This window comes from Stegostoma tigrinum, chromosome 8 (genome assembly GCF_030684315.1).
Source record: "Stegostoma tigrinum isolate sSteTig4 chromosome 8, sSteTig4.hap1, whole genome shotgun sequence".
NCBI classification, from domain to species: Eukaryota; Metazoa; Chordata; class Chondrichthyes; order Orectolobiformes; family Stegostomatidae; genus Stegostoma; species Stegostoma tigrinum.
The window spans coordinates 83,988,298-84,016,257 of NC_081361.1; the positions used below are offsets into that span (position 1 = coordinate 83,988,298).

Consider the following 27,960-nt stretch of genomic DNA (forward strand, 5'->3'; position numbering starts at 1 on the left):
CAACGATGCCACCCGAAGGTTGCAGGAACAGCAACTCATATTCCGCTTGGGAACCCTGCAGCCCAATGGTATCAATGTGGATTTCACCAGCTTCAAAATCTCCCCTTCCCCCACTGCATCCCAAAACCAGCCCAGTTCGTCCCCGCCTCCCTAACCTGTTCTTCCTCTCACCTATCCCCTCCTCCCGCCTCAAGCCACACCTCCATTTCCAACCTACTAACCTCATCCCGCCCCCTTGACTTTCTGTCCTCCCCGGACTGACCTATCTCCTCCCTATGTCCCCACCTATTCTCACCTCTACTGGCTCCATCCCCACCGCTTTACCTTGTCTATCTCCTCTCCATCTATCTTCTTCTCTATCCATCTTCGGTCCGCCTCCCCCACTCTCTCTATTTATTTCAGAATTTTCTCCCCTTCGCCCTTTTCTGATGAAGGATCTAGGCCCGAGGCGTCAGCTTTTGTGCTCCTAAGATGTTGCCTGGCCTGCTGTGTTCGTCCAACTCCACACTTTGCTATCTTATATTAAAAATCAAATGAACTAGTTTTGAACTTTAAACCATAATTACGTAGGTAAATATGACAGCCAAACTGTAGAGAGTAAAGTCCTACAAACAAGAATTGAGAAAAATGAGCAGCTCTTTACTTTTGCTGGTGTGAGTGAGAAGACAGAGTTGTCTGGGACTGACAGATCTCCCGGCTCTTAATGTCAGAATCTTTGGATGAGAATGTAGCTTCTACCCTACTAGGTCGGACCAAAAATTGGCAACTTCTGCAAATGGCTCACGGGTTCCGCAAATTGCTGTAAGTATTAACAGCTCTTCCTTTTGCTATCAAATTCTTCAAACTTCATTTACATTTCTCAAGGAGATTCGAGACTTGTAAACAAGCCACATCTTCTGGCTCAGCTGCAGTACACTATCACATCTAACCGCTGGGAGCCATAGGAAAAACAATTCCATGTCAACACAGTTTAACTAGTGTCCTAAGCTGCACAGTTACTGACAAAACAACTGAGAAATTTCAGTGGGGGTGGAGCAAGACATATTGGTTTACATTGCCTTAGGGTGTGTGTGTGAGTGTGTGCGCTTCGACAAGAGGGAGTCAAAGTACAAGGCTGAAAAATACACTAGTTTTATTGGAATTCTGCGGTTGATAGCTTTTAGAAATGCAGATGTTGACATTTGCAACAGGCATGCACCCCCTCCTGACCTCGTAACACACAACACTGTTTACAGGGACATTTAGTGCTCTCTTACACACACTGAAACAATTTGAGGGAAATTTTATTTGCCCCATTTTCAGCAGATGATAATACAGTTGTTCATTGTGTACACCTAAATTTCTGATGAATGGTAAAATTGCCAACAATTGCCATCGGGTACCATGCATAAACAGCCACCACCCTGTATTTCAACCCACCATGTTGGTTTAGTTCTCCCAGGGTCAATGGCTGAATGGGGAAAGTGGTAAAAATGAAGTTATAGCATCAACAGCACAGAAACAGACCCTTCAATCCAACCTGTCCACACCAACCAGACATCACAAACTGATCTGGTCCCATATGACAGTGATTATTCCATATCCCAGTAAACCCTTCTTATTCATATACCCATCCAGATGCTTTTTAAATGTTGTGATTGTACCAGCCTCCATCACCTCCTCTGGAAGCTCATTCCACATACATACCACCCTCTGAGGAAAAAAAGTAGCCCTCAGAAAAATAAAATCTATACGGTCTTTAAGCAGGCCATTCGGCCCATTGGGTCCACACCGATTCTCCGAAGAGCATCCCTCATAGTCCCCGACCCTATCACTGTAATCCCACATTTCCTATGGCCAATGCGCCTAGCTTGGACATCTTTGGATTGTGGGAGAGGAGGAAACCGGAGTACCCAGAGGAAATCCAGCAGACACGGGGAAAATGTGCAAACTCCATTCAGTCACTCAGGGGTGGAATTGAACCTGAGTCCCTGGTGCTGTGAGGCAGCAGTGCTAACCGCTGATCCACTGTGCCTTCCTAAAGGATCCCAGTTGATTGAAGTTCACCTGGACTATCTCTAACGCCTTCCTCACCTTCCTGGACCTCTCTCTCTCCATGTCAGGCAAACACCTCAAAACCGATATCCATTTCAAGCCCACCGACTCCCACTGCTACCTAGAATACACCTCCTCCCACCCACCATCCTGCAGAAATTCCAACTCCTATTCCCAATTCCTTCGCCTCCGTCGCATCTGCTCCCAGGATGAGGCATTCCACTCCTGTACATCCCAGATGACCGCATTTTTCAAGGACTGCAACATCCCCCCTGTAAGTGGTTGAGAACACCCTCAACCGTGTCTCCCATATTTCCCACAACTCATCCCTCACACCCCATCCCCACAATAACCACCAAAAGAGAAACTCCTTGTCCTCATGTACCACCCCACCAACCTCCGGATCCAAAGCATCATCCTACGAAACTTCTGCCATCTACAATCTGACCCCACCACCAAAGACATTTTTCTCTCCCACCCTTGTCTGCCTTCCGGAGGGAACACTCTCTCCGTGACTCCCTCGACACTTCCCTCCAACCCCAACACGCCCGGCACTGTCCCCTGCAACCGCAGGAGTGCTACACTTGCCCCCATACCTCCTCCCTCACCCAGGCCCCAAGAAGACTTTCCACATCAAGCAGATGTTCACCTGCACATCTGCCAATGTGTTATACTGCATCCGCTGTACCTGATGTGGCTTCCTCTACATTGGGGAAACCAAGCGGAGGCTTGGGGACCGCTTTGCAGAACACCCCCGCTCGGTTCGCAATAAACAACTGCACCTCCCAGTCATGGACCATTTCAACTCCCCCTCCCATTCCTTAGACGACACATCCATTGTGGGCCTCCTGCAGTGCCACAATGATGCCACCCGAAGGTTGCAGGAACAGCAACTTCATATTCCGTTTGGGAACCCTGCAGCCTAATAGTATCAATGTGGATTTCACAAGCTTCAAAATCTCCCCTCCCCCCAGTGCATCCCAAAACCAGCCCAGCTTGTCCCTGCCTCCCTAACCTATTCTTCCTCTCACCTATCCCCTCCTCCCACCTCTAGCCACAACCCCATTTCCTTCCTACTAACCTCATCCCACCTCCTTGACCTGTCCATCTCACCGGACTGACCTATCCCCTCCCTACCTCCCCACCTACACTCACCTTCACTGGCTCCATCCTTGCATCTTTGACCTGTCTGTCTCCTCTCCACCTATCTTCTCCTCTATCCATCTTCTATCCGCCTCCCCCTCCCTCCCTATTTATTACAGAACCCTCTCCCCTTCCCCCATTTCTGAAGAAGGGTCTAGGCCTGAAACGTCAGTTTTCCTGCTCCTAAAATGCTGTGTTCATCCAGCTTTACACTTTGTTATCTCAGATTCTCCAGCAGCTGCAGTTCCTATTGTACCAGTTGAATGCATATAGTAATGAATGAATCGAACAAAAATAGAATCAGTATAAAGATGTAGTGCCCCTTAAGCCTAAAAGGGAATAAAATAAAGCAAAACAAGAACCTTCCAGAAGTGATGTGGAGGTGCCGTTGTTGGATGGGGATGTGCAAGGTCAGAAGTCACACGACACCAGGTTATAGTCCAACAGTTTTATTTGAAAACACAAGCTTTCAGAGCCTCAGTCCTTCTCAGGTTTTGGAGAGAGGCAGCATCAGACACAGACTTTATAATTAAAAGATCAAAGGTTCACATCATTGATGAGGATGTACTAAACAAGCCAAAAATGTTGTTAAATCTTTAATCAGTTAGAAGGTTTTAATTGATTAATATGTATATGTAAATCCCCGAATTCCTTTCAAGTCAAGGTCCTGACTGAAGTAATGCTTTTATCAGTGTAAAGAAGAGATAACATTTTAGGTCAGACAATGCATGTCAGGTGTGAGGCCTTGTTTAGAATCTGTTTGTGTTTTATTTTGGAATCAGACTGGTTTTATTTCTAAAGTAGGAATTTATAAAACACCATATTGACTGAATGTCTGTATATTGTGTGCTTTTTGAACAAAATACACTGTATCTGCAAAAACCAATACACCCCATAGATTCTTATGTGTGTGAGAGAGACTGGGGGGGGGGGGGGAAGAGTGGGGGGCGTGGAAAGAGTGGGGGAGGTGTAAAGAGTGGGGGGGTGGAAAGAGTGGGGGGGTGGAAAGAGTGGGGGGGGGTGGAAAGAGTGGGGGGGGTGGAAAGAGTGGGGGGGGTGGAAAGAGTGGGGGGGTGGAAAGATTGGGGGGGGTGGAAAGATGGGGGGGGTGGAAAGAGTGGGGGGGGGGTGGAAAGAGTGGGGGGGGGTGGAAAGAGTGGGGGGGGGTGGAAAGAGTGGGGGGGGTGGAAAGAGTGGGGGGGAAGAGAGTGGGGCGGGAAGAGTGGGGGGGAAAGAGTGGGGTGGGAAAGAGTGGGGTGGGAAAAAGTGGGGTGGGAAAGAGTGGGGGGGGAAAAGAGTCGGGGGGGGGGGGAAATGGGGTGAACCACGCATGATCACAGTTGAGGCTATCCACATGGTGTACCTAACTTGGCTATTAGCCTCAGCTCGGCAACTCTGCATTGTGGTGTATTCCAAAGTCCGCCTTGGAGGGCATTTACCTGAAGATCCGAGGCTGAATATCCTTGATCACTGAAGTGTTCCCTCAGTGGGAGGGAACATTTCTGTTTGGTGATTGTTGCATGATGTTGGTTTCTCTGATATACCATGTCTCACGTGTCCATGTCGAAGATCTGACAAATGTCTTGCAGAGGTTGCCATGGCAGGGTTGTATAGTGTTGTTGTCGATGTTGGCCTGAAAGCTGCGTAGTTTGTTGCGAACAATGATGTGTTTAAGGTTTAGCGGTTGTTTGAAGGTGGAAAATGGAAGCGTGGCGAAGATCTTGGCGAGGTGCTAATTGCCATCAATAATGCATCGAAGGCTGCAAAGAACATGGCATCATTTCTCCGCTCCCAGGAAGTATTGGAAGACAAAGAGCACCCTATCGGTCGTATCCCATGTCTGTCTTCTGAGGAGGTCATTATGGTTTTTCGCTGTGGCACGTTGGAAATGGTGATCAATGAGTTGAGGCATCATATCCTGTTCCTATGAGGGCGTCCTTCAACACCTTCAGGCATCTGTCTTGCTCCTCCTTATCCAAACAGGTTCTTTGTTTGTAGGGGATGGCTGGTTTAATACGTTTTGGGTGGAAGTTAGGGAAGTGAAACATCATGAGGTTATCCATGGGCTTACAGTAGAATGATGTACTGAGGTGTCCATCCCTGATGAAGTTGAGACTGTCCAAGGATGAGACTGATTATAAACAGCAGTCCATGGCAAGTCTGATGGTGGGATGAAATTTGTTGATGTCGCTGTGTAGTGATTCCTCGCCATGAGTCCAAAGGAAAAAAATGTTGTCAAATGTATCTGGTGTATAGCGTTGGTCGGAGGTTCTGTGCAGCAAAGAAGTCTTGTTTGAACTTTTGCATTGGAAATGTTGGCATGTTGGGTTGCAAACCTGGTCGCCATGGCTGTTCCGTGTGTACAGATGAAGAGCTGGTTGTCAAAAGGTGTGGTCGAGGATAAAGCCGATGAGTTGTAGGATGGCATCTGGAAATTGGCAGTTGTTGGTATTGAGTACTGAAGCTGTTGCAGCAATGCCATCATCGTGGGGGATGCTGGTGTAGAGTGCCGAAATGTCCATTGTGACAAGGAATGTTTCTGGTTTGACTTGTGTGTGGGTGCGGAGTTTCTTTAAGAAATCTGTAGTGTTGCAACAGAAGCTGGGGGTTCCCTGTGTAGTAAGTTTTAAGATGCCCTCCACAGAGAGGTTCTTACACAGGGTCCCATTGCCTGATACAAGGGAACGTCCCGGTGTGTTGGCTTTGTGTATCTTTGGAAGGTAGTAGAAGCCCTCTACGCGGGAAGTATGAGGAAGTATGAGAGTGTGTAGGGTACTCTGAGGAATTGGATCAGAAGTATTGGCCAGTCTGTTCAGTTGGCGGGTGCGTTCCTTGGTTGGATTGGCAGGTACTCGTCTGTAGTGTTCAGCTGTCAGTATGCTTCCTTGCAGCAGTCCGTTCTATTCTTTATGACGATGGCTCCTCCTTTGTCTGTTGGTTTGATGATAATGTTGTGATTGGTCTTGACAGCACAGTTGGCATGGCATTGTGCCTGAGAGAGTGTTCACACATTCTCTGATGGCTTGAGCATTCCTGGCAAGCCCCAGGCAACGGCGCTCTGGAGGGGTCCAATTTGACTCCTTTGCCTGCTTTCCCCGGGGATCTCTGTCAACCGTTCCGGATCGTTGGCTGTATCATTGGGCTCGCTGCTGACATCTTGGAAGAATTCCCAAAGTCACATTCACCTGATGAATTCCTTGGTGTCAGCTCTGAGACCAACTGGGTCCAATTTGGTGGTGAGGCAGAAACCGTGTCCTCAGCTGAGAACTTTGATCTTGTCCCATTGAAGGGTGTGGTCAATTCAGTTAACGAATTATTTTCCCATGGTGGTACCAGGGGAGATTTGGTTATTGCTGGTGGTGATGCCAAGTTTCTCCAGTTTCTTGTTCTTGGTGTGCATTAGATGGTGTTGTTCCGTTGCCTCATCTGTTTGGCAGTGTCCCATAACTGTGCTGCTGTCTCCTGAGTGCAAGCTGAGAATATGGACTCTATCTCGATTTCAAGGTTACGGTGAATGCTGTAGAGTTGCTGTACAAGATGATTGAGGAGTTTGAGAGAGGTGTGACAGCAAAGTCTGTCAGTGTAATCAGTGCTGTAGGTCGACTGGAGCAATCTGTAGTCCTTTTGGGATCTTTTGTGCTCCCTTGCATTTCTGTAGGAACTTGATGTCTGTGTCAATATGCATCGTCTTCTTGGAGATCCTCTCCACATTGAGCTGGCAGTTGGTGGTGTCGATGGTAGCCATGATGTGGAGGTGCTAGTGTTGGACTGGGGTGGACAAGGTCAGAAATCACATGACTCCAGGTTGTTGTCCAACAGGCTTATTTGAAATCACAAGCTTTACATTTTAACATTAATCAATTGAAACCTTCTATCTGTCGACTAACTTCTAAAGATTTAACAGCGTCTTGGGTTTGTTTAGCATATCCTCAATGGTGTGAACCTTTGATCTTTTATTTATAAATTCTGCGTCTGATAAGCCCTCTCTCACTAACACCTGAAGAAAGACTGAGGGTCTGGAAGCTTGTGTTTTCAAATAAACCTGTTAGACTATAACCTGGTGTCGTGTGGTTTCTGACCATTTCCAAAAGTGGCAACTTTAAGCTACCATGGAACTTCAGTGTCAAAATCATTCCTTCTGGCATTCAGATCCACCATGGGTGAATTATTCTGTTTAGCCACAAGTGGTGCTCATGAGCTGTGCACTTGCTGAGGACAAAAGGCACACACAAAAAAAATTGCAATTTACTAACTTTGCACTCACTTGTTAGTTTGACGGCGATTTTTTTTCGCTAAAATGAAATAAAACAGATCCCCTCCAAAAGTAGAAGATTTCCTGGGTAGCCCACTGGAATTGTGAAACCAATTAGTTTAATTGCAAATTCAACGATACATCAGTAAATGGTCACTGCAATCTGTCCTGGGGCTTTGGAGATGATTATGCTTTTGTTTCTTATTCTGAATGGAAGGGTGGTTGATCTTATAACAAACTGAGCATGCAGTAGACAGTTCAACTCCATAGTGATAAGATGTATTCACGGTACACAACTCCACGCTCAATCATTCAATTTTGTATTTGTAATCTCTTTGAGGAGGGCCATTAACAAAAGGGAAATTTACATTGGATCAGACCAGATTATACCCCCTCAATGGCTCTCTATAGCTAATAAGCCCAACAAACTGAAAACAGTCAGATATCTTACACGTCCATTCCGTTGGGTGTCAAAAAAAAGGGAACCAAAGAGCTGTCAAAATGTTTGCTGTGCTAACAGCTCAAGTAGACAAGTCATTGGCCCAAGGGCTGCATCATCCAAAGCTGAAGGCAACAATTAACCTTATAGATATTAGCTCCATTTTTAATATCCTCAAGATAATTTGACTTTTTCAGAGAATATGGTTTCAGCTCATTGAGGTCATTGTTTAAGAAAACAATGTGATCTGAGTGCGATAACACAGCAACTTAACGGCAAATAATTACTTGTAAAGCATAAAGACATCTTGAAGCTTTAGCAAAGCTTTGAACTATAAAGTGCTTTCCTTTCTTTCAAGTTATTTGTAAAATTCAGTGATTGCTATTATAATGTTGGATTGTAATGTCCGGTAATTGTATAATAAACTAATGTTCACTTATAGTATAATAAACTTGGTGTCAATCAGGGAAGTAAAGTGCCATCCTTACCTGGTCTGGCCTACACATGACTCCAGGCACACAGCAATGTGCTAACACAGTGTGGAGCTGGAGGAATACAGAAGGCCAGGCAGCATCAGAGGAGCAGGAAAGCTGACATTTCGGGTCTAGACCCTTCTTCATTTCTGAAGTTCTTACGATCTCAGAGCTATGTGGTTGGCTCTGAACTGCCCTCTGGGCAATTGGGGGTGGGAAAGAAAATGCTGCCTAGCCAGTGACGCCCTCATCCCATCAATGAATAAAAAAAAGACTGGTTGCAAACACAGTAATAGGCTTGAAAATTTTCCAATATATCAATGATGTAAAATCTGAAATTTAGGGATTAGTTATTTCTTGTGTCCTTACCTATCACAGTGAATACTGCATGTGAATGAAACTTATTTAATGAATGTTTCATCACATCCACAATGAATAACAATTGGAATGGCAAATGTTTGTGAGTGATTGCTTTGTTTGGGCAGAAATCATTAGATTAATTCTCTCTCTCTCTCAAGAATTTCTGGTCATAAACAATGTTAGTACTCTAAACACAAAAAATGTAAGCCCATCTAAACTGGATTTATTAGTTTTCCTGTCATTTGTATACTTTGTTTGAAATTTCGGATGCAATAATACATAGTTTAGAAACATGTAAACCATTTTCAAAGAACAACAAAAGCTTTATATGTCCTTGACTATGAGACAAAACTGACTATACTGACAAGAACATTCATGAAGGGTGCCAAACAATTCCTTAACCCTTGGCTTTATCTCATTTCATCACCAAAAACCATACAAAATCGAGTGATTGAACATAGAGCTGTGTACCCTAAATACATCTTACTACTATGGAGTTGAATTGTCTACTGCATGCTCTGTTTACAATAAGGTCCATGATCTTTCTGTTTGATAATCCCTCCTCCAGCTCCTCTAATGATCGAAACCATATTTCTCTGCTCACTCAGCTTGACAGTTGTTCATACATAACATTGTTAAAATCCACTTAGAAACACTTGGCTAAATTGAGCAAACACCTCCAACTGAGTTTATGAGATAGTAGGAACTGCAGATGTTAGGGAATCTGAGATACCAAGGTGTAGAGCTGAATGAACACAGCAGACCAAGCATCCGAGGAGCAGGAAGGCTGACGTTTCGGGCCTAGACCCTTCTTCAGAAATGGGAGAGGGGATGGGGTTTCTGAAAGAAATAGGGAGAGAGGGGGATAGAAGATGCATAAAGGAGAAGATAGGTGGAGAGGAGACAGACACGTCAAAGAGATGGGGGTGGAGCCAGTAAAGGTGAGTGTCGGTGGGGAGTTAGGGAGGGAATAGGTTGGTTCAGGGAGGACGGAGAGGTCAGGGAGCGGGATGCGGTTAGTAGGTAGGAGATGGGGGTGGGGTTTGAGGTGGGAGGAGGGAATAGGTGGGAGGAAGGACAGGTCAGGAAGGCGGGGACAAGCTGGGCTGTTTTTGGGATATGGTTGGGGGAGAGAGGATTTTGAAGCTTGTGAAATCCACATTGATACCATTGGACTATAGGGGTCCCAAGCGAAATATGAGGTGCTGTTCATGCGACCTTTGGGTGGCATCGTTGTGGCACTGCAGGAGGCCCAGGATGGACATGTCGTCTATGGAGTGGGAGGGGCAGTTGAAATGGTTCGCGACTGGGAGGTGCAGTTCTTTGTTGCGAACCAAGCGTAGGTGTTTCGCAAAGTGGTACCCAAGCCTCCGCTTGGTTTCCCAGATGTAGAAGAGGCCACAACAGGAACAGCAGATGCAGTATATCACATTGGCAGATGTGCAGGCGAACATCTGCTTGATGTGGAAAGTTTTCTTGGGGCCTGGGATGGGGGTGAGGGGAGAGGAGCGGAGGCAGGTGTAGCACTTCCTGCAGTTGCAGGGAAAAGTGCTAGGTGTGGTGGAGCTGGAGGGGAGTGTGGACCTGACAAGGGAGCCATGGAGAGAGCAGTCCCTCCGGAAAGCAGATAAGGGTGGGGAGGGAAAGGGAGGTTGGTGGTTGGTACATGAGGACGAGGAGGATTCTGTTTTGGTTGTTATTGCGGGGAGGGGGTGTGAGGGATCAGTAGTGGGAAATGCAGGATACACAGTCGAGGGTGTTCTCGACCACTGAGGGGAGGGAAGTTGCGGTCCTTGAAAAACGAGGAGATCTGAGATGTTTGGGAGTGGAATACCTCATCTTGGAAGCAGATGCGGTGGAGGCGAAGGAATTGGGAATAGGGGATGGCATTTTAGCAGGAAGGTGGGTAGGAGGAGGTGTATTTGAGGTAGCTGTGGGAGTCGGAGGGCTTGAAATGGATATTGGTTTCCAGGTGGTTGCCAGAGATGGAAACAGAGAGGTCCAGGAAGGGCAGAGTGGTATCAGAGATGGTCCAGGTGAACTTTAGGTTGGGGTGGAAAGTGTTGGTGAAGTGAATGAACTGTTCGAGCTCTTCCTGGGAGCATGCGGTGAAGCTTCAAAATCTCCCCTCCCCCAACCGCATCCCAAAACCAGCCCAGCCTGTCCCCAGATAACAAGGTGTGGAGCTGGATGAACACAGCATCTTAGGAGCAGTAGATAATACAGTGTGAACCTGGATGAACACAGCAGGCCAAGCAGCATCTCAGAAGCACAAAAGCTGACGTTTCAGGCCTAGACCCTTCATCAGAGATGCTGCTTGGCCTGCTGTGTTCATCCAGCTTCACACTTTATTATCTTGGATTCTCCAGCATCTGCAGTTCCCATTATCACATCTTAGGAGCAGTGTTATCTCGGATTCTCCAGCATCTGCAGTTCCTATTGTCTCTGACCCGGCTTGTCCCTGCCTCCCTAACCTGTCCTTCCTCCCACTTATCCCTTCCTCCCACCTCAAGCTCCACCCCCATCTCCTACCCACTAGCCTCATCCCACCCCCTTGACCTCTCCATCCTCCCTGGACTGGCCTATCCCCTCCCTACGTGCCCACCTACACTCACCTTTACTGGCTCCACCCCCACCTCTTCGACCTGTCTGTCTCCTCTCCACCTGTCTTTTCCTTTATCCATCTTCTACCCACCTTCCCCTCTCCCTATTTATTTCAGAATCCCATTCCCCTCCCCCGTTTCTGAAGAAGGGTCTAGGCCCAAAACGTCAGCTTTCCTGCTCCTCTGATGCTGCTTGGCCTGCTGTGTTCATCCAGCTCTCCCCCTTGTTATCCCAACTGTGCTTATATTTCTTTTTCATTCACAGGATGAGGGCATCACTGGCTAGGCCAGCATTTATTGCCCATCCCCAATTGCCCAGAGGACAGTTATGAGTCATGGGTAGGCCAGACCAGATAAGGATGGTGGTTTCCTTCTCTAAACGACACTAGTGAACCAGATGGGATTTTCCAACAATCAGCAATGGATTCATGGTCATCATTAGAATACTAAATCCAGGTATGTATTGAATTCAGATTCCACCATCTGCCATGGTGGGATTCAAACCCAGCTCTCCAGAATATTACCAGGGTCTCTGGGTTAACAGTCCAGCAATAGTACCACTAGGCTACTGTCTCCCCTAACATTAAAGGTGGGATTCACTACAACATAAGTAGTTAGGATGCACAGTGCAGACCTGCTTCTTGGGTAAAAGGATGGTTTAATCAACTAACAGGAATGACTATTCAACTACCAACCTCAACGCTACCAGCACTGACGGTACCAACACTACCTCCAGCATAATGGTCTCAATGTTTAACTGTTTGTTCTTCACGACCAATTCAGTTTGCATTTTTTGTTCTTCTGTTTACAGTGCACTGGCAGTCTCTTGTGAATTCATTCAGTAACTGTCTTCCATGGCAAGTAAAAGAAAATTATGTTTTATCAAGTCAGGTCACACTCTGGGGTCTGTCCACCATTACTATCAGCAGGGGTTGTAGTACATACACTATTAGCTGTGCTTTAGCTATGCAGCATATACTAACTATGAGTTCAAGCTTCCACTTAATACACAACAAACATCAGACAAGTTACCCACGTATCCTTGACCACAACTGCTAAAATACATGGTGAGATAAATGGCAGAGAATATTTCTCATTTACTATTAAAGACATTAATAAAACAAACTGAAAGCCAAATGTCTGGCTTTTATAAGAGATGGTGTGTGAGGAGATGTCAGTCCCCCCATTTAACAAGATAATGCTGAAGATTAAAACACCTATCAACTTAGCCAAGATAATGAAATGTGAGGCTGGATGAACACAACAGGCCCAGCAGCATCTCAGGAGCACAGAAGCTGACGTTTCGGGCCTAGACCCTTCATCAGAGAGGGGGATGGGGGGAGGGTTCTGGAATAAATAGGGAGAGGGGGGAGGCGGACCGAAGATGGAGAGAAAAGAAGATAGGTGGAGAGGAGAGTATAGGTGTGGAGGTGGGGAGGGGATAGGTCAGTCCAGGGAAGACGGACAGGTCAAGGAGGTGGGATGAGGTTAGTAGGTAGGAGATGGAGATGCGGCTTGGGGTGGGAGGAAGGGATGGGTGAGAGGAAGAACAGGTTAGGGAGGCAGAGACAGGCTGGGCTGGTTTTGGGATGCAGTGGGTGGAGGGGAAGAGCTGGGCTGGTTTTGTGATGCAGTGGGGGGAGGGGACGAACTGGGCTGATTTTGGAATGCGGTGGGGGTAGGGGAGATTTTGAAGCAGGTGAAGTCCACATTGATACCATTGGGCTGCAGGGTTCTGTTGCTGTTCTGAGTTGCTGTTCCTGCAACCTTCGGGTGGCATCATTGTGGCACTGCAGGAGGCCCATGATGGACATGTCATCTAAAGAATGGGAGGGGGAGTGGAAATGGTTTGCGACTCGGAGGTGCAGTTGTTTATTGCGAACCGAAGCCAATTTGCAGATTACAGCAAAATTGGTGGTGTAGTGGCCAGCCAAGAAGGTTTAAGGTTTAAGCAAAGATCTGTAGCTCAGGTCGTGGGTGAGATTGCTGACCGCTTGCCGAGCTGACTTGTTCTCGTTCAGACATTTCGTCATCATGCCAGGTAACATCATCAGTGGAACCTCCAACGAAGCGATGTTATTCTACTCTGCTTGGAATTTATACTGTGCGGTCTGTTATGATGAATAGTGTCATTTCCGATTTTGATTTGTATGGGTTTGTACAGGGGCCTAATTCTATATGTTTGTTGATTGCATTATGGGTAGAGAACCATTCCTCCAGGAATTCCCATGCATTTTCGTGTTTGGCCTGGTCTTCTATAGGTTTTTCAGTTTAACTGGGACAATGTAATTATAGTAACCGTGCAATCAACAAACATACAGAATTGGACTCCATATACAAAGCCATACAGATCAAAATCAGAATTGACACTACTCACCATAATGAACTGGACAGCATAAATTCCAAGCAGAGTAGAACAGCATTGCTTAATCGGAGGACTCACAGATGATGTTCCCTAGCATGGTGATGAAACATCTAAATGAAAACAAGGCAGCTCGGTGAGCAAGTCAACAACCTCAGCCAAGAAAGTTACCTGAGAGTACAATGAGACCTTGATCAGATGGGACAAGGAGCAGCAGATGAAGTTTAATTTAAATAAATGTGAGGTGTTGCATTTTGGAAAGGAAAATCAGAGCAGGACTTATACACTTAATGTTAAGGTCCGGGGGAGTGTTGCTAAACAAGGAGATCTTGGAGAGCAGGTTCATATTTCCTTGAAAGTGCAGTGGCAAGTAGACAGGATAGTGAGGCAATTGGTATGCTTGCCTTTATTGGTCAGCACATTGAGTATAGGAGGTGGGAGGTCATGTTGTGGCTGTACAGAATACTGGTTGAGGTAACAAGGTGTAGAGCTGGATGAACACAGCAGGCCAAGCAGAATCAGAGGAGCAGGAAAGCTAACATTTCTTCAGAAGGGCCTAGGCCCAAAACATCAGTTTTCCTGCTTCTCTGATGTTGCTTATCCTGGTGTATTCATCCAGCAATACACCTTGTAGTCTCAACCAGATTCTCCAGCACCTGCAGTTCCTACTATCTCAGGATATTGGTTTGGCCACTTTTGGAATAATGTGTGCAATTCTGGTCTCCCTGCTATAGGAAGGATGTTGTGAAACTTGAAAGGGTTCAGAAAAGATTTACAAGGATGTTGCCAGGATTGGAGGGCTTGATCAATAGGGAGAGGCCGAATAAGCTGGGGTTATTTTCCCTGGAATGTCGCAGACTAAGGGGTGGCTGTATAGAGGTTTATAAAATCATGAGGGGCAAGGATAGGGTGAATAGCCAAGGTCTTTCCCCGGGATGCGGGAGTCCAAAACTAGGTACCATAGGTTTAAAGCGAGAGGGGAAAGATTTAAAAGGGACCTAAGGGATAACTTTTCCATGCAGAGGGTGGTGCGTGTATGGAATGAGTTGCCAGCGGGAGTGGTGGAGGCGGGTACAATTACAACAGCTAAAATGCTCTGGATGGGTATTTGAATAGGAAGGGTTTCGAGTGATATGGGACAAACGCTGGCAAATGGGACTCGATTAATTTAGGATGTCTGGTCGTCATGGACGAGTTGGACCAGTGGGCCTGTTTCCGTGCTGTACATCTTTATGACTCTATAACTTCCAGAGCACGAACATGTGGATTTAAAAATATGTAACTGTAGATGGAGGTGGCTTTATATGAATGCAAACACTTATTACTTGACTAAATGCACTTGTGCTAAATATTTTAATTTTTGGGAATACAAAGAATTGGACAGGATACATGCAGATAAATATGAAGATCCCACTTTAACAAACAAGACCTTTAGACCATTTCCTAGTGTTATTTCTTTCACTCTCTCAGATAGTATTCATGCATCCTGGATGATTGAGTGAAAGCCTTCACAGACATCAATCCCAGTTGTAAACTTTACCCAGTTTTATCCCTGTACATAAACTGGGAGAGGCAGGAAAAACAAAGACTTGTGGGGCACCTTTCAAAAAAATCCTTATACAGTGAAAAGTGTACAAGTCACTGTTTGCAGTGCCATTTAGGCATAAACGTCCCTAGGTACATCTTCTTCAGTTAAAGTTCTTAGAGAAGTAAAAAGTCCAGCATTGCAGATTTTAGAAATAAATTATAAAATGGGGGGAAAGAAAATAGTTCAGAACAACAGTTTTCCAACCCAGTCCATGATGGCACCTCATCTCCGGCCTGTACTGGGCCTTGACTCCAAACTGTGCCAGGCTTCACCTTGGGATTCATGAGGCCAGGAGATCCGCCTGGAATCACTCCGGGACTGGCAGTCCACGGTGGGCCAAGAGGACTCTAAGCTGGGTCAGGAGGCCGCCTCATCGGCTCTGCGCTGAGGCCGGGAGGTCTGAGCCCATGAGGCCGAGAAGAGCAAAGAGGAGAAAAGAAAAGGCAAAAGAAAGAGGGAAAGAAAGAAAAGGATAAGGTTCAGCTGAAACATTCTACTCTGCCGTCACCTTGTGTGGAAGGCAGTGATATGCTCGAAATTATTAAACAACAGAAAGCCCTAGCAGAGTAGGAAGAGGAGTGGCTCTGATTCCAATGGGGATAATCTACTTCCTGTACTTCATCTGAGTATCGCATGAACTGAAATGATTTGTTGATTGATTATTCACCAAAAGATATCAAGCTCACTGTGTCCTCACTGTTCAAATCCTTTCATGTCCCATTTATCAGCAGAGATAACTGCTCCATAATCCTTCCTCATCCCATTTCCTACAGACTAAGGGGGTGGCCATGGGCACCCGCATGGGCCCCAGCTATGCCTGCCTCTTTGTAGGTTACGTGGAACAGTCCCTCTTCCGCACCTACACAGGCCCCAAACCCCACCTCTTCCTCCGCTACATCGATGACTGTATCGGCGCCACCTTTTGCTCCCCAGAGGAGCTCGAACAGTTCATCCACTTCACCAACACCTTCCACCCCAACCTTCAGTTCACCTGGGCCATCTCTAGCATATCCCTCACCTTCCTGGACCCCTCAGTCTCCATGTCAGGCAACCAGCTTGTAACTGATGTCCATTTCAAGCCCACCGACTCCCACAGCTACCTAGAATACACCTCCTCCCACTCACCCTCCTGCAAAAATTCCATCCCCTATTCCCAATTCCTCCGCCTCCGCCGCATCTGCTCCCACGACAAGACATTCCACTCCTGCACATCCCAGATGTCCAAGTTCTTCAAGGACCGCAACTTTCCCCCCACAGTGATCGAGAACGCCCTTGACCGCGTCTCCCGTATTTCCCGCAACACATCCCTCACACCCCGCCCCCGCCACAACCGCCAAAAGAGGATCCCCCTCGTTCTCACACACCACCCTACCAACCTCTGGATACAACGCATCATCCTCAGACACTTCCGCCAACTACAATCCGACCCCACCACCCAAGACATTTTTCCATCCCCACCCCTGTCTGCTTTCCGGAGAGACCACTCTCTCCGTGACTCCCTTGTTCGCTCCACACTGCCCTCCAACCCCACCACACCCGGCACCTTCCCCTGCAACCGCAGGAAATGCTACACTTGCCCCCACACCTCCTCCCTCACCCCTATCCCAGGCCCCAAGATGACATTCCACATTAAGTAGAGGTTCACCTGCACATCTGCCAATGTGGTATACTGCATCCGCTGTACCCGGTGTGGCTTCCGCTACATTGGGGAAACCAAGCGGAGGCTCGGGGACCGCTTTGCAGAACACCTCCGCTCAGTTCGCAACAAACAACTGCACCTCCCAGTCGCAAACGATTTCCACTCCCCCTCCCATTCTTTAGATGACATGTCCATCATGGGCCTCCTCCAGTGCCACAATGATGTCACCCGAAGGTTGCAGGAACATCAACTCATATTCCGCCTGGGAACCCTGCAGCCTAATGGTATCAATGTGGACTTCACCAGTTTCAAAATCTCCCCTTCCCCCACCGCATCCCTAAACCAGCCCAGTTCGTCCCCTCCCCCCACTGCACCACACAACCAGCCCAGCTCTTCCCCTCCACCCACTGCATCCCAAAACCAGTCCAACCTGTCTCTGCCTCCCTAACCTGTTCTCCCTCTCACCCATCTCTTCCTCCCACCCCAAGCCGCACCCCTATCTACCTACTAACCTCATCCCACCTCCTTGACCTGTCCATCTTCCCTGGACTGACCTATCCCCTCCCTACCTCCCCACCTATACTCTCTCCACGTATCTTCTTTTCTCTCCATCTTCGGTCCGCCTCCCCCTCTCTCCCTACTTATTCCAGAACCCTCACCCCATCCCCGTCTCTGATGAACGGTCTAGGCCCGAAACGTCAGTTTTGTGCTCCTGAGATGCTGCTTGGCCTGCTGTGTTCATCCAGCCTCACAATTCATTATCTTGGATTCTCCAGCATCTGCAGTTCCCATTATCTCTGATGCTCCGTAATCCTTGTTGTTTTATGCCTCACTTAGGTATGGAGATGACAATTCAAGTGACTCAAACAAGATAAGTGATGTAAGAAGCGGGACTGGTGGGGTCAGGAGAATTTACTTGCCCACATAGTGAGTTGTTACAGTGTGGTATGCCCTGCTTGAAAGATTATGTTATGGCTGAAGCTGCAAGCTAAGTCAGAGCAAAGGGCGGAACAATGAGATAAAGATGAATTACTCATCATCACCATTCAGGCACCTGCATTCCTCACATACTCAACATGCCAGAATCAGGTTACCAGCTGCTGAAAAATTCCAGGGTTACTTGTCCTTTTAGTTTGAGTCTTTATGATTCTCTTTGAGGTAACTACCTCACAAACTGATTAAAGTTTTCTACATTAAATGAATATAAACGCACAGTGGGGAGGGGGTGGGGGGAGTACATAAAGGAAAGAGATTAATTATTATTCTGAAGTAAATATTTTGCACAAACTAAGGAAAAAAATCCACTAAACCTGCATTTCAATCTTTCCTTATATTGCTTTTGGCACAGCCAGTGCAGAAAGATTTTCAAGTGTTTACATGGTTATGTGAATAAACAAACCACAACATCCCTCTGAGGTCTGTACACTACTTCTCGCCAAAACTTGAGTTGATTTTGCCATGACATCGATTTTTTTGACAGAATGTTTAGTGTGTGAACAGTCTACAAATAGAAAATGAGAATGCGGGACAGCTGGAACACTTTAACTTCATTAAAAACAAAGGCTGGTGACAATGGTGGGGGGGAGGCGCAGGAAAGTTTAATGGGGAGGGTGTGTGCAGCATTGGTACGAAGAGACTTGCCGGTGGATATGATTTCTCTGAGGAAGGGGTGCTGGGGTGTGAAGGTGAAACATTCACGCCCTCCCTGGTGTCACAGAAATGGTTAAAATAACTTATACAGAATATAGGTAGCCTCCTGCTGTCACTTCAAAGGCTAAGGTTGCGTCAGCTCAGTTGGCTGGACGGCTGGTTTGAGAAGCAGGGTGATGCCAACAGCGTGGGTTCGTTTCCCATCACCTCCTGAGGTTACCATGAAGGACTCTCCTTCCCAGCCTTTCCCCGTGCTGGCGGTATGGTGGACCTCGGGTTAAATCACCACCAGTCATCTCTCTCTAATGAGAAAGCAGCCCTCCGCTCTGGTAAGACAATAGTGACACAAGGGTCATTAATAGGGCCACTCTGACGTTGGGTTCTGCCAAGGTGGACTGCCATGTAAAGCTGTAACTGGATCCATATCGATCACTGGACCTCAATCTGCAAGGAATACTGATTTAGTTCAGGGTGTGCTGGGAAATGCTGAGATATAATTAATTACCTAACATGTATCTAATTAGTGTCTTAACATAGTAAGATGGCAGAAAACACTTCAAAGCAATAATATCAAACACTAAGGCCTATGAGATGATGTTAGGTCAGATGATCAAAGCTCTCTCAAGGAGTAGGTTTTAATGAGTGCCTTAAAGTGGGAATTGGAATAACGGAACAGAAAACTTAACTGTGAAGGAATTCTATATCTTAGCATCCCAGCGACTGCAGACATGCCACAATGTTGAAATATTAAAGGTTGGGGATGTGCAAGGCCAGAAATTGGGCAACACATATTTCCCAGAGGAGATAGCAAGAACTGCAGATGCTGGAGTCAGAGAGAAAACAGTGTAGAATGGAGGAACACAGCAGGCCAGGCAGCTTCAGAGGAGCAGGAAAGTTGACTTTTCAGGTCGGGACCCTTCTTCAGAAATGGGAGAGGGGGCAAGGAGTTGAGAAATAAATAGAGGGAGAAGGGGGTGGGACTGAGGAAAGCTAGGTGGGGTGCTGATAGCTGGATGCAGGTAGGGAGTAGTTGGAATTGGTTGGTGGAAAGGGTAGGGTGGATAGGTGGGAAAGAAGATGAACAGGTTGTGTCAGGTCGAGAAGGTGGCTATGAGAGGGAGGGTTGAAAGTGGCACAAGGCGGGGGGTTGGGGAGATTTTAAAACTGGTGAATTCCATGTTTAAGCTATTGGGCAGAATATGAGGTGTTCATCCTCCAGTTTGTGTGTGGATGTGGGACAGGAAGAGATTGTAATCATAGTGGAAGGGAGGGTAGGGGAATCCAAAATTAGGGGACATATGTTCAAGGTGAGAGGGGAAAGATTTAAAAGGGACTGGAAGGGCAATTTTTCATGCAGAGGATGGTGCGTGTATGGAATGAGCTGCCAGAGGAAGTGGTGGAGGCTGCTACACTTAAATTCTTAAAAGGCATCTAGATGGGTACATGAATAGGAAGAGTTTAGAGGGATATGGACCAAATGCTGGGAAATGGGATTAGATTAATTTAGGGTATCTGGTCAGCTTGGATAAGTTGGACCAAAGGGTCTGTTTCCATGCTGTTTATCTCAATAACTGGACATGCACATGGACAGCAGTGAATTGAGGGGAATGTAGGTTAGGTTATTTTATTTTTGGATTAGGATTATTCCACAGCACAACATTGTGGGCCAAAGGGCCTGTACTGTGCTGCACTTTTCTATGTTCTATGTTCTAACTCTATTCAGATCCCAATCTATGGTAACGTTCAGAGATGAATCTTTAATAATAGGAGGTTGTACTTATGTATTTCCATTTGCACTATTAGTTCATCTGTTTTGTTTTGAATGCTATTGCACACTCAGATACAGAGACTTTAGTTTTATCAATTTATTTAGGAACTTCGAGCCTTATCTACTGATTATCCTAGATTTGTAGTCCATTGTTTCCTGTCATTGTCTATCATTTACTATTAATAAGTTTCTCACTTGCCTTGTCTCTGTTCATTGATTTACCAAATTTCCCCAAATTTGAACCCTTCCTCCTGTCTGTAAACCTTCTCTACTTCCCCAGTTGTATAGTATATTAGAACAATACCCTCTGCATGGTTCAGGTGCAGACTGGCCCAAGCTTGTGGCAGTGTCCCATAAACTGGAACCCACTTCTCCCATGCCAGTCTTACAGCCACATATTGATATTTACCTCTCGAATCTGATTTGCCTTATGCCAATTTGTAAGTGAATCAGGTAACAAACCAGGAGTGATTGCCTTTGAGATTCTGCTTTAGAGTTTGGTGCCTAGTTTTTCATATTGGCTATACAAAACCTCTTTCCTTGTGCAGCTCTGTCATTGGTCCCGACAGAGATCACAATGACTGAATCCTCCAATCCAGAGCAGATGTCTCCCAAGCCATGGCCCTGAGAGGACAACATGACCCTTTGGCTCTTTGCTGCACAAAACATTGTCAAAACCCTTCACTCCACTGTCCCCTAGTACTTCTACAGTCCTTTTTGTTCATCCCACTTGAATGGCTTCCTGTATGAAGGGCTCATAGTCAATTACGTCATCACCTTTCAGCCCTTGTTCTCACCCAAACAAGCTGAATGAACCTCAAATGTGTTGGTCAACTGCAAAGGTCAAGACTCCTGCCCTCTGTGTCTCTTTACAAGCCTCACTTGCAGTCACACCCTCAATTCTCCGAACAGTGACCAAACCAGAAGACCCTCACATAAGGGGTGTGGCCTGGTCTCTGTACAAAATACTCAGGTAATTACTCCCCTCCCTGATAATATCACAATATCTGCAGTTCAGCCTCCAACTCATGAATTCTGAGCCAAAACCATTTGAGCTGTAAACACTTACTAAAGACGTGCTTGCTGTGGACCATACTGATGTACAGGAGCTCCTTTATTCTGCAAGTACAACACATCCCCTGCCCTGGCATGCCTAATAGTTTTAATTAACTACTTCAATATTTGATCCAATTATTTATTTTCTCTGTTTTAACCCTACCACTAATTCCTATAATAACTGAAATTGTTGGTGTTATATTGGTCTTAACCACCAGGTTCAAAGTCCTGCTGGGTGACTGTTCAATGAAACGTTGTTAAAATTTTACAATTCACAAATTCCAGCACTTTAATACTTAACATAGCTCACCAGCGAAACTAAATAATACTTCAAAAGACAGTACTCACTCACCAGCTGCTCTTGTTACTTATTATAATTGCTTAGTATCTTAGTAACTTCTCAGTTTGAAATGCCTTAGTTTGGACAACAGTGAAACAGAAATGGCCACCAGACAATCACTAGCTAATCATTTATCTGCTTTCCTCTGATATCACATCTTAATTTTACTTTGAGCACACACTCTCCTCTCTCCCAATGCCTCTCTGCTGAATTCCTGCTCTTTGTTTAAATTGCTCTCTCTAGATGTGTTCAGTTTCTGTTTCCCCATTTTGTTTCTAATTAGTTTTCCTGACATATCTCTGCTGCTGATGGTTCTGTTCTCTTGTTTCCTTGTATCAGCAAGCCACACTAATCCATTTCTCTGCTCCGCATGTTCCTCTGCTTCACAAATACATTAAAATTTTCTTCTTTTTAAAAAAATGGTATTGTCTCTGCCATTCTTGATGGGAAGAATTGAGAGTTTGAAGTTTGGATAACACCTTGCTTCACCACTGGGAGAGAAGGTAAAGTGGCTAACCTTATATAACAAGCATCCCTGTATCATGTAAACATCATGCACATTGACCAAAGGGCAAATGGACGAGGGAGATGTCTGTCAGGGAGTTGTACCCTGACTGCACCCAAAAGAGGAGCAGATCCAAAGCAGTCAGTTCCAACTCAAATCCCATCCTTTGGACAATTTCCACAACAAGAAAGAAATATAAGGACTATTGGACGTGACTATATTTCAGAGATTGGCAAGTGGGAATCTTCAGAATATGTGTACCATATTTTAAGATGTTGTTGGTGATTGGTTTATATCCAGACTTAGGGATGGGCAATAAATGACAGCCAGCCAGTGATGCCCTCATCCCACTAATGAATAAAATAAAAATTTACACTTGTAAAGAACAAGTGTAAGCTACTCAGCCCTTTGAGCCTATTCAGTCATTCAATAAACTCATGGCTATTCTGATATTGGCCTTAACTTTACATTCCTGCGTACACCCCCGTAATCATTCACCCCTTGGTAATCAAGAATCTCTGCTTTTCCACTTCAAAAAAAATTTAAGACTTTAAAACCTCTAGTTTTTTTTGAGGAAGGGAATTCCAAAGAGTCTCAACCCTCTGAGAAAAGCTATTTTCTCAGTTGCTTTAAATGGCCATTCCTTTATTTTTAAACAATGGCCCCTAGTTATAGAGTCCCCCACAAGAGGAAACAACCATTCTTCATCCATCTGGTCAAGCCCCCTCAAGATCTGTTTCAATTAAGTCACCTCTGAATCTTCTAAACTTCAGAGAATACGGCCTAGCCTGTATAGCCTTTCCTCACAAGGCAATCTGATAATTTTGGGTATCAGTCGTGGAAACATTCTTTAAATTGTTTCCAAGAAATCTAACATCCTTCCTATGTAAAGTGACTAGTACTGTACATGATGCAGTAAACAGCATGCTGTCATAACATCTCACTAGGGCCCATGGTACAGTGTGAAATGAATGAAACCTGTAAACTGAAAAATCGATTGCTCTAACCTAAGGTTCCTTAGTCCGTGATAATAAAATGTGAGGCTGGATGAACACAGCAGCACCAGCAGCATCTCAGGAGCACAAAAGCTGACGTTTCGGGCCTAGACCCTTCATCAGAGAGGGGCATGGGGTGAGGGTTCTGGAATAAATAGGGAGAGAGGGGGAGGCGGACCGAAGATGGAGAGAAAAGAAGATAGGTGGAGAGGAGAGTATAGAAGAGCTGGGCCGGTTGTGTGGTGCAGTGCGGGGAGGGGGCGAACTGGGCAGTTTTTGGGATGCGGTGGGGGAAGGGGAGATTTTGAAGCTGGTGAAGTCCACATTGATACCATTGGGCTGCAGGGTTCCCAAGCGGAATATGAGTTGCTGTTCCTGCAACCTTTGGGTGGCATCATTGTGGCACTGCAGGAGGCCCAAGATGGACATGTCATCTAAAGAATGGGAGGGGGAGTGGAAATGGTTTGCGACTGGGAGGTGCAGTTGTTTATTGCGAACTGAGCGGAGGTGTTCTGCAAAGCGGTCCCCAAGCCTCCGCTTGGTTTCCCCAATGTAGAGGAAACCACACCGAGTACAATGGATGCAGTGTACCACATTGGCAGATGTGCAGGTGAACCTCTGCTTAATACGGAAAGTCATCTTGGGGCCTGGGATAGGGGTGAGGGAGGAGGTGTGGGGGCAAGTGTAGCATTTCCTGCGGTTGCAGGGGCAAGTGCCAGGTGTGGTGGGGTTGGAGGGCAGTGTGGTGCAAACAAGGGAGTCACGGAGAGAGTGGTCTGTCCGGAAAGCAGACAAGGGTGGGGATGGAAAAATGTCTTGGGTGGTGGGGTCGGATTGTAGATGGCGGAAGTGTCGGAGGATGATGCGTTGTATCCGGAGGTTGGTGGGGTGGTGTGTGAGAACGAGGGGGATCCTCTTTGGGCGGTTGTGGCGGGGAAGGGGTGTGAGGGATGTGTTGCGGGAAATGCGGTCAAGGGTGTTCTCGACCACTGTAGGGGGCAAGTTGCAGTCCTTGAAGAACTTGGACATCTGGGATGTGCGGGAGTGGAATGCCTCATCGTGGGAGCAGATGCGGTGGAGGCAGAGGAATTGGGAATAGGGGATGGAATTTTTGCAGGAGGGTGGGTGGGAGGAGGTGTATTCTAGGTAGCTGTGGGAGACTTCACTGTATTGTTCATACGTTCTTCTCCAAGTCCATGCCCATAGGAATGTCCAAAGGTCCGCAGGCTAGGTGGGATTGGCCACAACAAGTTTCCTGTGGTGTTCACTGATGTGTAGGTTAGGTGGGTCATAGGAGGATGGGTCTGGATGGGAAGCTTTGAGGGTCAGTGTGGCTGGTTGGGCCGAAGAGTGTGTTCCACACTGTAGGGATTCTATGATTCTATGAAAATGTTCGCTGGATTTGATCTAACTAAGCAGCAAAAAACTCCTGCTGTCAGACCACGACTGCAAACATTAAATTCAGTGATTCTGCTTGGATGTTGCTGGGAATGGAGGGTTTGAGTTATAACAATAGTCTGGGACTTTTTTCACTGAAACATAGGAGGTTGACGGATAACCTTACAGAGGTTTATGAAATCATGAAGGGCATAGATAAGGTGAATAGCATGGATCTTTTCCCTGGGGTGGGAGAGTTCAAAACTAGGGACCATATTTTAAGGTGAGAGGAGAAAGTTTTAAAAAAGGACATGAGGGGCAACTTTTGTTACACAGAGTGGTTCACGTGTGGAATGAACTGCCAGAGGAAGTCATTGATGCTGGTACAGTTACAGTGTTTAAAAGACATTTGGCTAAGTACATGAAATATAGATTTGGAGGGATATGGGCTAAATGCCGACAGGTAGAACTAGTTTAGTTTGGGAACATGGTTGGTGTGGGCTAGTTGGACCGAAAAGTATTTTTCCATGCTGTATGACTCAATGTTGATTTTGGCTGAACAATACATTATTGCTGCCTACTCAGATTTCAACATACTCACCATTCCACCCCAAAACAGACAGAAGATAATGAGCCATAAGAGATCTGTGCATCTTCTATAAATCTGTGGTCGCCATTCCCTATGAGATATATCTTCACCAGATACCTGAAATAAAACATCAACTTTAATATGAGAAAAGGTCACTGCTTGATTAAAATCTAATCTCTTCTATAATTTTTACTTTGAGCTTTCATACATTTCGAAAGCAGGGCATGAGAAATAAACATCACATGTTCCCATGACAACATTCCTGTCTGCAGTGCTCCAGTATATCCAGACTCAGCATAGGCTCAAAGAATAGCATCTCATTTTCCATTTGGGGATCCTGGATCCTTTACAACACAACATCGAGTTCAATGACTTTATAACTTGATTAAGTCCTACCTTTTTTTTAACCCATATCCACACCCCAGTATTGTCATGACATGGGTTGCTTCCATCGTAGCCTACATAATCTCTCATATTTTAGCCCTCATTATCACTTATTCAGCTACTTTTTTTATCCTGGCATACTAGCAATAATCCTCTGGACTACCTTTTATCTCTCTCTCTCTCTGTGCTCCATCTCCATCTAACCACACAACTCTCCCCCAACCCCATCTTCACTATAAATACCGCCTTTTCCTAGCTGCTATCCATTCTGATGACAGTCACTAGACATGAAACATTAACTCTGCTTTCTCCCCTCAGATGATGCCAGACCTGCTGAGATTCACCAGCAATTTCTCTTTTTGTCACAGATGTTCACCATCCTCAGTTCCTTGTTTTATTTTATGCAATTTAATTAATACTTGCACTGGTAACAAAATGTTTTGCACCAAAACTATTTTTAAACTGAATTTTTGTGTAAATCAATCAATATTGTCTTGTTTAGAATCATTACTAATTCATAGCCATTAGCCGCTTTTAAAAATATGCTGGAAATCATGACTCTGAATTTGCTGGATTAGGCTAAATGGATGGGTTAGGGATAAACTGAATTATTTGCCCACCTCAACATGTCAAAAATGTTTTCTGACTCAAATTCCCGGACATACAGGCTGATAGTGGATTCCATAGAACCATGGAATCACGAAACAGGTACAGCACAGATAAGACCATTCACCCCATAGTGTCTGTGTCAGTTTTCTGTAAGAGCAACTTATTTAGTCCCATTCCCTGGCCTTTCTCCCCATAGATGTGTAAACTGTTTTCCCTTCCGATAATCATCCAGTACCCCTTTGAATGAGTCTGCCTTTGCTACTCTCTTAGATAGTACATTCTTAGTCTAACCCTTCACTGCATACAATAGTTTCACATCATATCCCCAATACTTTTTTGTCACTAGTGTCATGGACCAGACCAAAGCCCATAAAATTGCCTGGACCCCAACTTTTTCTTATTTTTAGGAGGGAAATATATGGGGTTGTGTTCTGGATGCAATTTGTTTGGTCAAACTACCAGGCTTAAAGCAAAACATGCTTTGTTCTTGCACTACAATTAAAATATAAACAACAGAGAGGAGAATTGAAATAACTTCAGAGAATACTAGATTATTTAACTACGAACTAGCAACTGTTCCAGTACAGTAACATCTTATAAACACACCTTTGGCAAAGGCAAATTCAGTAAAATAGATTGTCTCACATGCAATTCTAGCAACAGGAAGAGAACCCCAGCTTTTAGCTGTAACAGAGAGGGGAATAACAGCTTCCACATCTGGCTTCAAGACTCCAGCAAATGCTGAAAACTGAAAATAAAATCCTGGTTCTGTGGGAGCTTAACTCCACCCATTCAAGCTGCTTCTATTGCTCCATCTTTAAAAAAAAACTCCAAAGCCTCACAAGCTATTCACTTTATTGAATGGGAACAGATTGCTTGCTACCTCGGTCTCAACCTTTCTTCACCAAAAAAAATGGTCAAAATAGACCTCTTAAAGCCAAAGTAGCATCACACAAGTCACTTTAAAGTAGCGTCTTTCTCCCTACATTGTACAGGCCATCATGACGATTTTAAGCAGTGTCAGACCTCCTCTAAATTGCCTCTGCTCAGATCAGAACAGCGTCAGTTTCTCCAATCTAGCCTAGTTAAGTGAAGTTCCTCATCCTTGGATCTAATCTTTACATTCTCTTTAACGTCTTCACATCCTTCCAAAAGTATTAGAATGAGACACAATACTCCAGTTGAGGTCAACCCAGGTTATAAACAAGTTTATAACAACTTCTTTGCTTTGGAGGTAAGAGCACAGAGTTCCAATGTCTGAGATACTATATGTTTCCTGAACTGTATTTTCGACCTGCCTATCATCAATGATTTGTGCACATATATCCCCCGGTTCTGCTCTTTTGGTCATCTTGCAATATAATAATACAATTGTCTGTCCTCATTCTTCCAACCAGAAAGAATCATTGCACCCTTCAGTTGCAGTAAGCCAACCATATTCCACTGTGTAGAACTGACCCAAGCATAATGCCAAAATATAATTACTGATCCATGCAGCCAATCTTCTTGGTCATAGTTTCCAATGTGTTATATAGTGTCCAAAAGTAATTAAAAATAGAAAGTGCTAACAATGCTGAATTTTCATCAACCGGAAACATTTTGTCAACTTTGTTTTTCTCCACAGGTGTTGCTTGACCTACTGAATATTTCGAATACTTCCTGGTTTTGTTTCAGATCTCAGACAAAATCACATAATCTGCATAAATAAATAAATAAATAAATAATCTGCAAAAATTCTGAAAGGTTAAAACTTCTGCAGTAAATGAGTGCTTGTGTCAAAGAAACATTATTTGT

The 27,960-nt window shown here is 45.3% G+C and overlaps 1 protein-coding gene and 1 long non-coding RNA gene across 12 annotated transcripts in view; one reads left to right on the forward strand and one right to left on the reverse strand.

The window, feature by feature from the left end:
- Positions 1-27,960, reverse strand: part of LOC125456346 (choline transporter-like protein 3) — a 195,778-nt gene that overhangs the window by 67,200 nt on the left and 100,618 nt on the right. For 8 of the 11 annotated variants that reach the window (XM_059648053.1, XM_059648057.1, XM_059648059.1 and 5 more), the window contains one exon: positions 25,186-25,290. In XM_059648053.1, the coding sequence (XP_059504036.1) occupies positions 25,186-25,290 (105 nt within the window). Of the gene's footprint in view, positions 1-8,356; positions 8,464-25,185; positions 25,291-25,381; positions 25,410-27,960 lie in introns of those variants that run through there. The other 3 variants (XM_059648060.1, XM_059648052.1, XM_059648054.1) reach the window with 2 other exon arrangements.
- On the forward strand, positions 604-27,895 carry LOC132209908 (uncharacterized). Its single transcript, XR_009446075.1, has 3 exons — positions 604-801; positions 11,570-11,760; positions 27,791-27,895. It is a non-coding gene; the product is annotated as an uncharacterized LOC132209908 (long non-coding RNA).